The sequence below is a fragment of the Magallana gigas genome, chromosome 5 (assembly GCF_963853765.1).
Source record: "Magallana gigas chromosome 5, xbMagGiga1.1, whole genome shotgun sequence".
NCBI lineage: Eukaryota > Metazoa > Mollusca > Bivalvia > Ostreida > Ostreidae > Magallana > Magallana gigas.
This window is the reverse complement of record NC_088857.1, coordinates 57,196,957-57,210,535: the sequence shown is the minus strand read 5'-3', so window position 1 is coordinate 57,210,535 and position 13,579 is coordinate 57,196,957. Positions and strand designations below refer to the sequence as shown.

At 36.6% G+C, this 13,579-nt stretch overlaps 1 protein-coding gene across 1 annotated transcript in view; it reads right to left on the bottom strand.

Annotated features, from left to right (window-relative positions):
* LOC117691117 (sterile alpha motif domain-containing protein 9-like) overlaps positions 1 to 13,579 on the bottom strand; it is a 102,529-nt gene that overhangs the window by 12,197 nt on the left and 76,753 nt on the right. Inside the window, exons 6-7 of the mRNA XM_066083807.1 lie at positions 941 to 1,012; positions 476 to 824 (exon numbers count right to left, since the gene is read on the bottom strand). Of these exons, the coding sequence (XP_065939879.1) occupies positions 476 to 824; positions 941 to 1,012 (421 nt within the window). The remainder of the gene's footprint in view (positions 1 to 475; positions 825 to 940; positions 1,013 to 13,579) is intronic.

Sequence of the window (13,579 nt, the reverse complement as noted above, 5' to 3'; positions counted from 1 at the left end):
AACAGGTTCAATATTTGGAATAAATTTATTTAAACCGGTGTATGCGAACTATTATTTATTAATTAAAAATGTAGAGTGATGACCCATTATAGACAAAAACAACCATTTTGTATTTCATAAATTTTACGTTTTTAGGAATTTTAAGGAAACATGGAAAATCCATACACTCGTGGAAAAAGTTGCATTCAGCATTAAAATAACGTTCCTTTTTTGACAGAAATGTTTAGTGGACAAGTATGTAGATTTTTTAAGATTTGGGTTCAATACCACAAAAACTTTAAAAAATTATATTTTTGGTTTTTTCGTGGTTGTGTAAATATTTTGATTGACTAAACATATACTGAGAAATTGTTTTTATGCAAACTTGTATTGCGTTTTTAAGAGTAGATTTTATGAACAAAAAATGTTTTGAAAATCGTATTTTACGATTAAACAAATATGCTTTTGTGCCATCTTCTGCTTTTTTCTCCTTTACCTTTAGTTGAGCTCTGCATTCCACCTTTTCCTTTGATAAGTAAATGAATGTTTTCATATGGCTTAAAATTTATGAGACATTTTGGATTAACTACTTTCCCATTGTACAATAACAACTGTAGCCTTGTTGGTATTCCAATTTCCTTTTTTACTTTTTCCTTCAGCTCAAACAGTGACGTAGAATGGGGATTACACCAAAGGATTTTTAGATTTCCATTCAACAATACACACACAGGAATGTCTTGAAAATGATCCGAATTTTGCTTTGAACTATCAAAACGTGGTGTTTGTGTCCTCTTTAATATTTGCTCATTCTCATCATCATTGCACATTTTTCCAGGTATCAATACCTTGAAAAATATCTAAGGGTATTATTTAAAATATTTCAGATTTGAAACTCTGCTTAAATACAAAGTACATTGGTTCAAAATGTTGTTCATATTCTTATATTGCTAGTTTAACTCACCTTTTGTATGTCTGCATGATTTGAACTGCTTAATTCTTTGATAATATTGTCAACACAACTGACAAACTCATCCTTAAATATAGAAACATAAAACATTATGTTTAATAAGGATAATAGGATAATCCTGACCCCTTAGGGTCATGACTTACATGCCATACTAATCTGATGCGCCATGACCTAAGGAGGAATAATATCTTTGGATAAAGGTGGGGATCTCGATGGTTTTTATGATATTTGATAATTTCAGGAAGGGCACTTAGGATCATGACCTACATACCATCTGAAATACCTTGAACAAAGAGACAATAATATAATATGTACATTATATATGATTCAATTTAAGAACCCAGATATAGTTCAATCATCTATGTTTTGTAATACTTCCCATGTATATATACATGAATTAGTTTGTGTTTTGTTCTATACTATTCATGTTCATGACTGTAGTATGGCTTAGTCTTATTTTAAATTACATTCAAAAACTGTCAAATATATGACTTGGAACCCCCACCCCCAAACAAACTCAAATATAAACTGCCCCCCCCCCCCTTAATTTTCGAATGATCTATTAAATCAAAATATAATTTGGGTGTCTAAAAACTTTTTTAAACTGATAAAAAATGTCATTCTTAAAAAGAAAATTACATTACACCTTGCATACTTGACAAATGATCTATTGAGATATAATCAGAGGTCATATTTTACCTTGGGATCAATAACTAATATTCATTGACAAGTTAAAATTAATAACAATAAATGATTCAAATTATAAATGTTTATACTCAACATTCACCCTCCCCCCCCCCGCAATCCAACCTGGTTCTAAAGATTCAGTCTTCTTAATACATTCTCACATGTGTACAGTAGCAAATTTTAAATCATTTCTTGATCGCTTTTTCTCTACTGCTGCACATTAACATTTTGGAAATTGCTTAATTCAATTTTTAAGATTTTTAAACAAAATGTTATATAGGCATGTGTATTCGCCTATTTTGGGCAATTTTAAAGTCTCCGAAACAAAGCAGTGGCATCATTAGGCTAGGAATTACCTACATGGATCAAACACTACATATGAATAAGATAAAATACTTTATTATTTCTAGTTCTAGAATGTCAGAGTGTCTCCAAGGGGGCATAACCTATATACAATTTGACGCACAATGACACAGAGAGCAAGAACGAATTATATGGTTTAGGGATGAGGATCTCAGAAGTTAACAAAATATACAGTATCATCATTTCCTATTTCATAAAGGGGGGGGGGGTTAAAGACAACACCTGGGGGTCATAACTTTACACCATATTTTCCTGTTTCCTGGGGTCAGAACAGTCCCATAAGGTCATGACCTACATTGTATTTGATACATTATAATACATTAAGAAAGAAATACTCCTTCCTTCCTATTATAACTCATATAAAAATGATATATGTCTACACTTACCTACATGTAATACACAAATTTAATACGAAATTGTTTATCCAGGGTCAATATGGGGTCAACTAAATTGTGTAAGTCTGACAAATAAAAAAAGTAACTTTTGCAATTTAAATGACAGAAACTTTACAAATGCGATAGGGCAGGTAACATTGATAAGCTTATATAAATTTTAAAAGATTATGATACAGTATGCTGTCAAAGGGAGATCACATTTAGAAAGTGAAAGTAAAACTTATGTGTGCTGGCATCTCATTATTTTGTGCTACTGCTACATGTATTATGCTTACCTATATTGATCAACATCATAATGATAATCCAATTAAAGCACAATAAACAATTCCTTTAGCTGATCTTAACTAATCCTTTTTCTGCATATGGAAAACACATACATGTATGTATACATGTGAAACCATCTAATCAAAGAGCTGGGTAAAACTAGTAACCGCTAATGAGACCTGCAGACCTGTGGTGTGTACGTAACTTCAGACAAAGATCAGTTATTTGTAACAAGCATGTATTTTTATGACCTATTTTTCAAAACCCCTTGCACTATTTTATTAGGTAAATAACAGCTTTAAGGTGGTGCAAGACACCTGCATATTGTGATGTATACTTCTTTAACTGTAGCAACCTGTTGCTCCTTTGGGTCTACTAGTGACGTGGAGAGAGGGACCTGCTGCATGGGCAACAGCCTGTCCTCCATATTTACCGCCCTGGCTTGTATCCTACCATCTGGAGAGGACACTCCAGCCTCACTTTTAGTGTGGACACAACACGGAGAGCAGCAGTTACCGGTTATAAGCCGCAGCTTGATTGGCGTAAAACTTTGGCGCCAGGGGTTGCTCTTGACGTTTGGAGAGACCTTCGTGTCTCACTGGACAGTTACCGCCCGCCTCAAGCTGGGCAGTCCCCAGTCAATAAGGTACTGTCCCGCCACAGTCTGCTATCCTCATGGGGTGCATGGGGATTAGGAATTTTCCGAACTTTAGACTGTAATATACGCACCAAGCAACAAAAATATACAAAGAAAGAGACCAACTCTTAAACTGGGAAGCTGGAATGTCCGAACAATGTTGACGGGACTTTCCAACGACATGCAGGATATAGACGACACGCGCAAGACAGCAGTCATAAACAACGAACTCCTACGACAAAGCGTAGATATCACTGCTCTTCAGGAAACAAGGCTGGCAGACTCTGGTACGTTGAAGGAAAAGGACTACACCTTCTTCTGGAAGGGAAAACAATCTGATGAGCCAAGAGAGCACGGTGTAGGCTTTGCAGGCAAAAACAGCCTACTGAGTACGGTAGAAACAGATGGCGAAGGATCAGAACGACTCCTTTGCCTAAATACCACCACAGGTCCAATCACCCTTGTAAGTGTTTATGCACCAACACTGACGTCACCTCCAGAAACAAAAGACCTGTTCTACGAGAAGCTGTCATCAGTCATAAGGCACATCCCTGACAAAGAGCAGCTCATTCTGTTGGGAGACTTCAACGCCAGAGTCGGCGCAGACAATGACTCGTGGCCATCATGCCTTGGTAAGTTCGGTATAGGCAAAATGAATGAGAACGGTCAACGCTTGCTTAAAGTATGCACTTACTACAACCTGTGCATAACTAACTCGTTCTTTATGACCAAACCTCAGCACAAAGTGTCTTGGAGACACCCCCGATCAAAACACTGGCACCAACTAGACCTCATCATAGTCCGACGCTGTTCTATAAAGTGTGTTCTACACACGCGTTCCTATCATAGCGCTGATTGCGATACTGACCACTCTTTAGTGTGCTGTAAAATCAGGATGCAACCAAAGAAATTCCACTGTTCACGGAAACAGGGCATTCTGCGCATCAACGTCAGCAACATGTCGCAACCCAAGCTCACTCAGAAGTTTGCAGAAACCTTTGAGCAGGAACTGGAGTTCATACAAAAAGGGACCTCAACCGAGGAAAGGTGGGGAACCTTGAGGGACATCATACATAGCACTGCCCTGGAAGCCTTTGGTAAAAGAACAACAAAGACAACAGACTGGTTCGAGGCAAAGTCCTCTGTGATGATTCCTGCCATAGAATCCAAACGTATAGCTTTTGCAGAATACAAAAGAACACCAAGTCAGAAGAACCTTCTGACTCCAAGAGCTGCCAGAGGAAAAGTCCAGCGGATGGCTAGACTCTGCGCAAATCAATACTGGCAAGAACTCAGTGAGACCATCTAGACAGCCGCTATATCTGGTAACGCAAGAGGCATATACGATGGTATTAAAAGAGCCAAAGGACCAACTCAGTGCAAAACAGCCCCCCTCAAGTCATCATCTGGCGTAGTACTCTTAGACAAAAACCAACAAATGGAGAGATGGGTTGAACACTACACAGACCTGTACTCTACTCAGAACACTGTGACTGTCTCAGCCCTGGACGCCATTGAGTGCCTGCCAACCATGGATGAACTTGATGCAGAACCAACATTAGAAGAAGTAAGTAAGGCTAATGACAACCTGGCCTCAGGAAAGGCTCCTGGTAACGATGGAATCCCTCCAGACTTGCTTAAACAGTGCAAAAGCTCCCTGTTGTCACCCCTACATAAGGTTCTATGTGAGTGCTGGGAAGATGGGAGCGTGTCACAAGACATGAGGGTTGCAAAGATCGTCACCCTCTACAAAAACAAGGGAGAAAGAAGCGACTGCAACAACTATAGAGCATAGTCGGCAAAGTGTTTGCTAGAGTGACCTTGATAAGATTGCAGAAGCTGGCTGATCGTGTATACCCAGAGTCACAGTGCGGCTTTCGCTCAAAGAGGTCTACGATCGACATGATCTTCTGCAAAGAACTGCAAACGTTGATGAACCGCTTTTCAATGGCCTGAGAGGATTTTGGCTTGACTATTAGCCAAAACAAACAAACGTTCTAGGCCAGGATACTTCCACAGCCCCAGCTATAGCAATCAACGACTACCAACTGGACGTCGTCCACCAGCACGTACCCGGGGTCTACCATTACTGACAACCTTTCCTTGGATGTTGAGCTAGATAAGAGGATCGGAAAGGCTACATCCACTCTCGCTCGACTTTCAAAAAGAGTTTGGACAAACTCCACACTGAAAACTTGTACCAAAATGGCAGTATACAACGCCTGCATAATCAGCACCTTGCTATACGGTAGCGAGTCGTGGACAACGTATTCCAGGCAGAAAAGAAGGCTCAACACCTTTCATCTGCGATGTCTGCGCCGCATCCTGGGCATCTCGTGGCAGGACAAGGTGCCTAACACCGAAGTCCTGTCTCGGGCGAACCTTCCAAGCATGTTTACTATGCTTCGACAACGCAGGTTACGCTGGCTTGGGCATGTGCGTCGAATGGAAGACGGACGTATTCCTAAGGACATCTTGTATGGAGAATTGAGATCTGGGAAACGAAGCATTGGGCGCCCACAACTTCGATTCAAGGATGTCGTAAAAAGAGACATAAAGGCCCTTGATATCGACGTGCGATCTTGGGAAGACCTAGCAGCAGATCGACCCAGATGGAGGTCCACACTATTCAGACAGATCAAGTCAGGGGAAGAAAAGCTTGTGCACGCAGCAGAAAACAAACACGCACAACGAAAGCAGCGCCTTAACCCCGAAAGATCAGAAACCATTCACAGATGTGACTTTTGCGGAAAAGAATGTCTCTCCCGTATAGGACTTTTCAGCCACAAACGTTGCTGTCATAGAAAGACAAAATAGGATACAATATCCCATGGTCGTCTGCGACCGATGGACCTCCTACTACTTCTTTAATTGAGATAAACAATAAAGTATAGATATTAATTAAATATTTACCCCGAATATAATGTTACCTAACATTGAAGCGCAATGTGTTAGAGCGTTTACAAGTCTGTAAGAGCATTGGGGTTAAAGGTGTATTTTTTGGTAATTTTACTATTGATATAAATGAATTTTCAGAGGGGGGGGTCTTAACCCCTCACTCTTACCCTTCTTTAAATCTGTGCACACGATGACGTACATGTAGGCACACAGAAGCAAATCTAAAACCGGCAACCGCCACGGGAAGGGGGCATAATTTAATTATTAATTTTGTTTGTAATAAGCATATACCTTTATACTTTCTATGACATGAAATGTTAAGATTATTGATTAACTGAAAATTCACTGCAAACAGTTCAACCCAAAATTGCACATAAAGTGCTGCTCATGTGTATTATCATATTGGAAGGGATCTAATCCTTCACTTATGAAAATTATAATTTTTAAATGTATTACCGGAGCTTGCATGTGGCCTTCATTTTAAGTTAAACTGGTACAAAACAGTGTTATTTAGGAGCAAACACTTGGTGCTGGTATAACTGTCTAATGGCAACATCTATTTTTTTTCGGTCACAAATTTTGTGAACGCGATTTCTCAAAACTATTCGGATAATATCGGCTATTTTTTCACAGGTGATTACCAGAGGTCATTAACCTTGGAGTTGTTCTTAATGTTTGATGTCATCAGTTTCAGTACCGATTTATCACTAATTTTGTAGTTTTTCACGACCCATTTTGTACAGATATAAACTTAGAAACTAACAGAGATATGAATACAAAAAAAATTATATGCAGCATAGTTATGACTATCAATAAATTCCGTTCAGACAAAAAGTACGGGAAATGTGCATTATGACATCGCAGTATATTACAAACCTCAAAAGTACTTATTAATTTATTTATTAGCAAAATTAATTTATACTTATCTTTTAATATCAAACAACATATACTATTACTTACAATGATTGTACACACTGAAAAATAAGCGAGATGTCGTTCTCGCTGTACTACATAAGATGACGTCATATGCTTCAAAATGACGCATTAATTTAAATCATTGAAGGCTATCATGCAGTTTTTTAGCGAAGAAAAATTAATTTCATAGATTAAAGGAAAATTATAAATAAATATTATGTTTAACGTTAATATTAGTAGAATGCTTCCTATATAGTCTTATTTTCATTTTGTTGTAAGTATGCATCGTATTAAAAGGCAACCTCGGTTTTGTGTAAAATATCGTATATCTTAAAGCTGAGTACCCAAATAATTCACTTAATTGCAAGGGCATACACTTAACTGATCCCGACAAACTTTTACATATGAATTTGTGTAACTTAGAAACTTCTACGATCCTTGCCAAATCTTACAAATTCATTATTTTTTTAAAAATTAAATTAACCTTGTGACTTCAAAATTATTCAACATATGCTTTATAAATTACAGTTTCTACTAACAAATAATCTTATCTTACAAAGTCCGCAACGTTTTTCAAAATTTACGATATAACATCAAGTTATCATATAATTCAGTTGGGAATTTTGAAATGATTATTCCCTTGCTAAATTGAATTTTTTAAATGACTTCAAAACCAAAATTACATCTGCTTGTACAATGCGACTGCCATATCACGTGACCACTATGAAAATAAAATATTGTACTGTTATATATATTTACATATATTTTAAAATTACATTGCATTTGAGTGACTGAAAATGATTTTAAAAAGGACATGCCAGTTGAACTAAAGTATACGTGATTTCATCATAAAAATTTGCCGATATTTATTGGCCGCCTTCACTGTACTGCGTAGTAGGTAAAATATAGTTTGAAGTTGTACCTATTGAATTTGTTTTACGTCAGTTGTGCAATTTAATGGATCTCGGTATGCCACCAAAATTAGGTAGGAATTTTTAAGCAAAATGTTCATACGTTATGAACTGTATCTTTTATCGATAGATATTTTATAAAACAAATATAACAAAGATGGCGGGGAAATGAAAAGTTCTTTCTTACAAAATCAAGAAGAATGGGATGGCCTTTTTAGCTCACCTGAGCCAAAGGCTCAAGTGAGCTTTTCTGATCACAATTTGTCCGTTGTCTGTCGTCGTTGGCGTTGTCGTCGTCGTCGTCGTTGTAAACTTTTCACATTTTCATCTTCTTCTCAAGAACCACTGGGCAGATTTCAACCAAATTTGGCACAAAGCACCACTAGGTAAAGGGGATTCAAGTTTGTTCAAATGAAGGGCCACGCCCTTTTTAAAAGGGAGATAATTAAGAATTATTGAAAATTTGTTGGTATTTTTCAAAAATCTTCTTCTCAAAAACTGTTAGGCCGGTAAAGCTTAAACTTGTGTGGAGGCATCATCAGGTAGTGTAGATTCAAGTTTGTTCAAATCATGGTCCCCGGGGGTAGGGTGGGGCCACAATTGGGGGATCAAGTTTTACATAGGAATATATAGAGAAAATCTTTAAAAATTTTCTTCTCAAAAACTATTAGGCCAGAAAAGCTCAAATTAAAATGGAAGCATCCTCAGGAAGTGTAGATTCAAGTTTGTTCGAATCATGGTCCCCAGGGGTAGGGTGGGGCCACAATTGGGGGATCAAGTTTTACATAGGAATATATAGAGAAAATCTTTAAAAATTTTCTTTTCAAAAACTATTGACCAGAAAAGCTCAAATTTGAGTGGAAGCATCCTCATGTAATGTAGATTCATGTTTGTTCAAATCATGGCCCCCGGGGGTAGGGTGGGGCCACAATTGGGGGATCAAGTTTTACATAGGAATATATAGATAAAAATCTTTAAAAATTTTCTTCTCAAAACCTATCAGGCCAGAAAAGCTCAACTTTGAGTGGAGGCATCATCAGGTAGTGTAAATTCAAGTTTGTTCAAATCATGGTCCCCGGGGGTAGGGTGGGGCCACAATTGGGGAATCAAGTTTTGCATAGGAGTATATAGAGAAAATCTTTAAAAATCGTCTTCTCAAAAACTATTAGGCCAGGAAAGCTCAAATTTGAGTGGAAGCATCCTCATGTAGTGTAGATACAAGTTTGTTCAAATCATGGTCCCCGGGGGTAGGGTGGGGCCACAATTGGGGGGATCGCGTTTTACATAGGAATATATAGAGAAAATCTTTAAAAATCTTCTTCTCAAAAACTATTAGGCCGGTAAAGCTTAAACTTGTGTGGAGGCATCATCAGGTAGTGTAGATTCAAGTTTGTTCAAATCATGGTCCCCGGGGGTAGGATGGGGCCACAATTGGGGGATCAAGTTTTACATAGGAATATATAGAGAAAATCTTTATAAATTTTCTTCTCAAAAACTATCGGGCCAGAAAGATTCAAATTAAAATGGGAGCATCCTCATGTAGTGTAGATTCAAGTTTGTTCAAATCATGGTCCCCGGGGGTAGGGTGGGGCCACAATTGGGGGATCAAGTTTTACATAGGAATATATAGAGAAAATCTTTAAAAATTTTCTTCTCAAAAACTATTAGGCCAGAAAAGCTCAAATTAAAATGGAAGCATCCTCAGGAAGTGTAGATTCAAGTTTGTTCGAATCATGGTCCCCGGGGGTAGGGTGGGGCCACAATTGGGGGATCAAGTTTTACATAGGAATATATAGAGAAAATCTTTTAAAAAATTTCTTTTAAAAACTATTGACCGGAAAAGCTCAAATTAAAATGGAAGCATCCTCAGGAAGTGAAGATTCATGTTTGTTCAAATCATGGTCCCCGGGGGTAGGGTGGGGCCTTAATTGGGGGATCAAGTTTTACATAGGAATATATAGAGAAAATCTTGAAAAATTTTCTTCTCAAAAACTATTAGGCCAGAAAAGCTCAACTTTGAGTGGAGGCATCATCAGGTAGTGTAGATTCAAGTTTGTTTAAATCATGGTCCCCGGGGGTAGGGTGGGGCCACAATTGGGGGATCAAGTTTTACATAGGAATATATAGAGAAAATCTTTAAAAATTTTCTTCTCAAAACCTATTAGGCCAGAAAAACTCAAATTAAAATGGAAGCATCCTCAGGAAGTGTTGATTCAAGTTTGTTCAAATCATGGTCCCCGGGGGTAGGGTGAGACCACAATTGTGGGATCAAGTTTTACAATCCTTAAAAATATTCTGGGAAAGTTTTTGGTCCAAAACTCAGTACATAGTGTGAAAGCACAGGTTATGAGATTAAAGGTAGATTTAAGTTTGATGAAACCATGATTCCCTAGAGAATAGTGGGGCCACGAAATGGGGAGGGGGGGGGTTTATAGGAATAGAGAAAAATCTTCTTACAGGTACAACAACAAAAGGGGCTTTACTAAAAAATAAGAGGTGGATAAAAATTGGCAGATTTTCAAATTTTTTTTAGCAAGATCTACTGTACTCAGTTGTCAAGATATTGTTGATACTGTAATGCTAATTTGATCAGAATTAAGGCAATTGTTGCTCAGGTGAGCGATGTGGCCCCTGGGCCTCTTGTTATTTAGGGGCCAAGAGAATTTACAACAAATAACTTAAAAACGATCAAGATTTTGAAATACATTGAAAAGGCGAATTCATAATTTGTAACAAGATATCTCATAAAAAGCCTATTACAAATAACTTTAAAATGATCAAAATTTCGTAATGCACTATAGAAGCAAAGTTGTTGATCGTAACAGTATCTGTCTGGAAAAAAATATTGCCACACCCATTTATACCATAATATGAAATTTTATATATCATGATAGTTGGAGGGGGGTATTTCTGAATATGTATCGATTATTCCTTGTATCAATTAAAACAGAAATCGTACGGAAGACCTACTCGTTACTCGTAACGAGATCGTATCTAGTTAAGGTCTTCTGTTTTAACATAAGACCTTATTGTTATTGCTTTTTTTTCTCTATCATTAAGGTGTTCTGTTTCCAACGGAAGACCCTCTTGGTTTTTTTCGGAGTCGTTTCCATTATTAAGGTCTTCCGTCTTCAGCGGAAGACCTTAGTGTTTTTTTACTGTTTCTCATTCTTCTATATTAATTTTTTTCTTTTTGGCAGTCACCTTAAATTTCTCAGCAACTTCTCAATGGATTTTACTGATTTTTTCAGAGATGATGTCTTATGTTAATGTCTGTTTCTATTCTGTTTCCTGTCTGAAAACTCTTTTCCGCTTCGGAGTTATCTCCCTTTTTCATGTATTTTTGAACATTATATTGTCCACGCATCTCCTCAAAAACTGTTATAGTAAGAGACTTCAAATTTGTATGCAAGATAGAGTGGTTAAGGTAGATTTGCTTGTTTGTATTAGATTTGACCAGAAGGCAGTACCCTTGAAGCTCGCCTGAACCTGAAATTTGATCACGAATATCTTTTCTTCTCAAAAATATTTTGTTTAAACACGCGGGGATGTTAAGGAAGCATATGGACAATTTCGCGTCTTATTTTGACTGTTATATTCAAAATCGTGAAATTAAATTAATATTTTGAATAAGATCAAAAACTAAGTATTATCCTTTAAAACAGATGTCCGTGCAATAAAATCGGGTAGTACATTACTGCCATATTGGTGCATTATCACGTGACAACTATAAATAGCTTACGTATATTCCTTAACATAAAATGTGATAGAACAACACTACCCCGCGGTTTCTAAAATAAAAAAAACATACCAAGTAAAGGCAAATCATCTGAGCTTAATCAAAACCGCTGCTAGAATTCTATGTTCTTCTTAATTAAATAGTTATTCATCCGGCTCTCGTAAAACCTTCCCAACTTTTATAAAGTTTGCACGGAAAACGGTATGTTCCATCAAAACAACACAAAACATGGGATTCTAGCAGCACTTTTCAAATAAAGCATTGATCAAACTAACGATACGTATGAAATTTCAAGTTCAATATATACGGGGTAGTGTTGTTCTAGGCGGATTTTTATATCGTAAACAACGACAGAGGAAAGCCTGGCCGATAATTAAAAGCAAATTTACATACCTTTTCGCGAATGAATGATAAAACTAACTTCTTTCCCAGTATTCTTATGTTCAATTCTCAATAAATCACACCACAATACTTTATTAGAGTTCTAAGATTAGTTATATTTTGACTATGTTTACAATGCTTTCTGATCAAATTCACACGACATTCAACTTTTAGTCATGACGTCATCAATGTGTAAATCTACGTAATACAAACTAATTTCTGGAAAAAAAATTGTCTTCAGTATTTTAAATAAGTTTTTGGTCTACGTTTCGTTGCTTAGATATTTGAATATGTATATAATTAGTAAGATTTGTGATTTCACCGAATTACATGTAACTCAGATTCCATATGCTTCCTTAACATCCCCGCGCATGTAGAGCATCAAAAGTTTATCTATACAAGAGCTTTCAACTGACACTTAACAAAAGAGTCTGACCCTCAAATTAGGAGCCAAAAGGGGTCTGAAATGTTTTATCTATATTTTTTATAAACATTCTGTAATGCATTATATATACAGAACTGTTTATCTTAAATTTCTTATTCTATACAAGATACAGGTTTTCTGTTGTGTTACATAACTAGGGGTTTTCAGGGGCTAGAAGTCCAATATTTTGACCATTTATATCTTCAAAAGGAGAACTATTTTGAAAAGCATTGTAGAAATAAGATGCTCAGAATAATTTTTTTTTGTAATATTAAACCACCAAAGTTTCGTTTAATAGCCCTTATAAGGAGATAAATGGTCGGCTCCTAAAACAATCTTTCCCAAATATCTCAAGAACGGCAACACATTTTGAAAAATGTGTTTGAAATTGAAAGACCTTTCGTTTGATGTCAAGAAAAATGGGCTGACCCCTTAAATTAGGGGACAAGAGGGATTTAAATGTTTGCAATCAAAGCTCTTATAAATGTATCAGAAACGAAAACAAGGGCGAGAAGTCCAGTACATTTATGATATACATGTATTTGTAAAAAAAAAAGAAGAGGATACAGAAATTAAAGGAAAGAGTCTGTTTAAAATCAAAGGATTTTTTCGTCTATTTCCAAATCATGATTAGCTGGTATAAAGCAAAATAAAGATCATACATGTATTTCAACCTCTTAAATTGGACGGAAGACCTCCTCGTTGCTCGCAACGAGATCGTGTCCAATTATTATTCTTCCTCTGACTTTTGTGATAGGTTATATCTCATAAAGTATTAAACCGATTTCAACGTAATTTTCAGGACTTGTTTAGCATTGAACATACTCGAAATAAATAATCTTCAGATTTTTGATTTTGACAATTTTGTAATTTTGTAAGGGTCAATTTGTCCACGCATCCTCTCAAAAACCATTAAAGATACAAACTTGAAATTTCCAGGGATCGTAGATGAATGTATGTAGATGTACCCAAATGCTTTAAAATATAAAAATTGCACAAGGCCTCGAAGCTCACCTGAA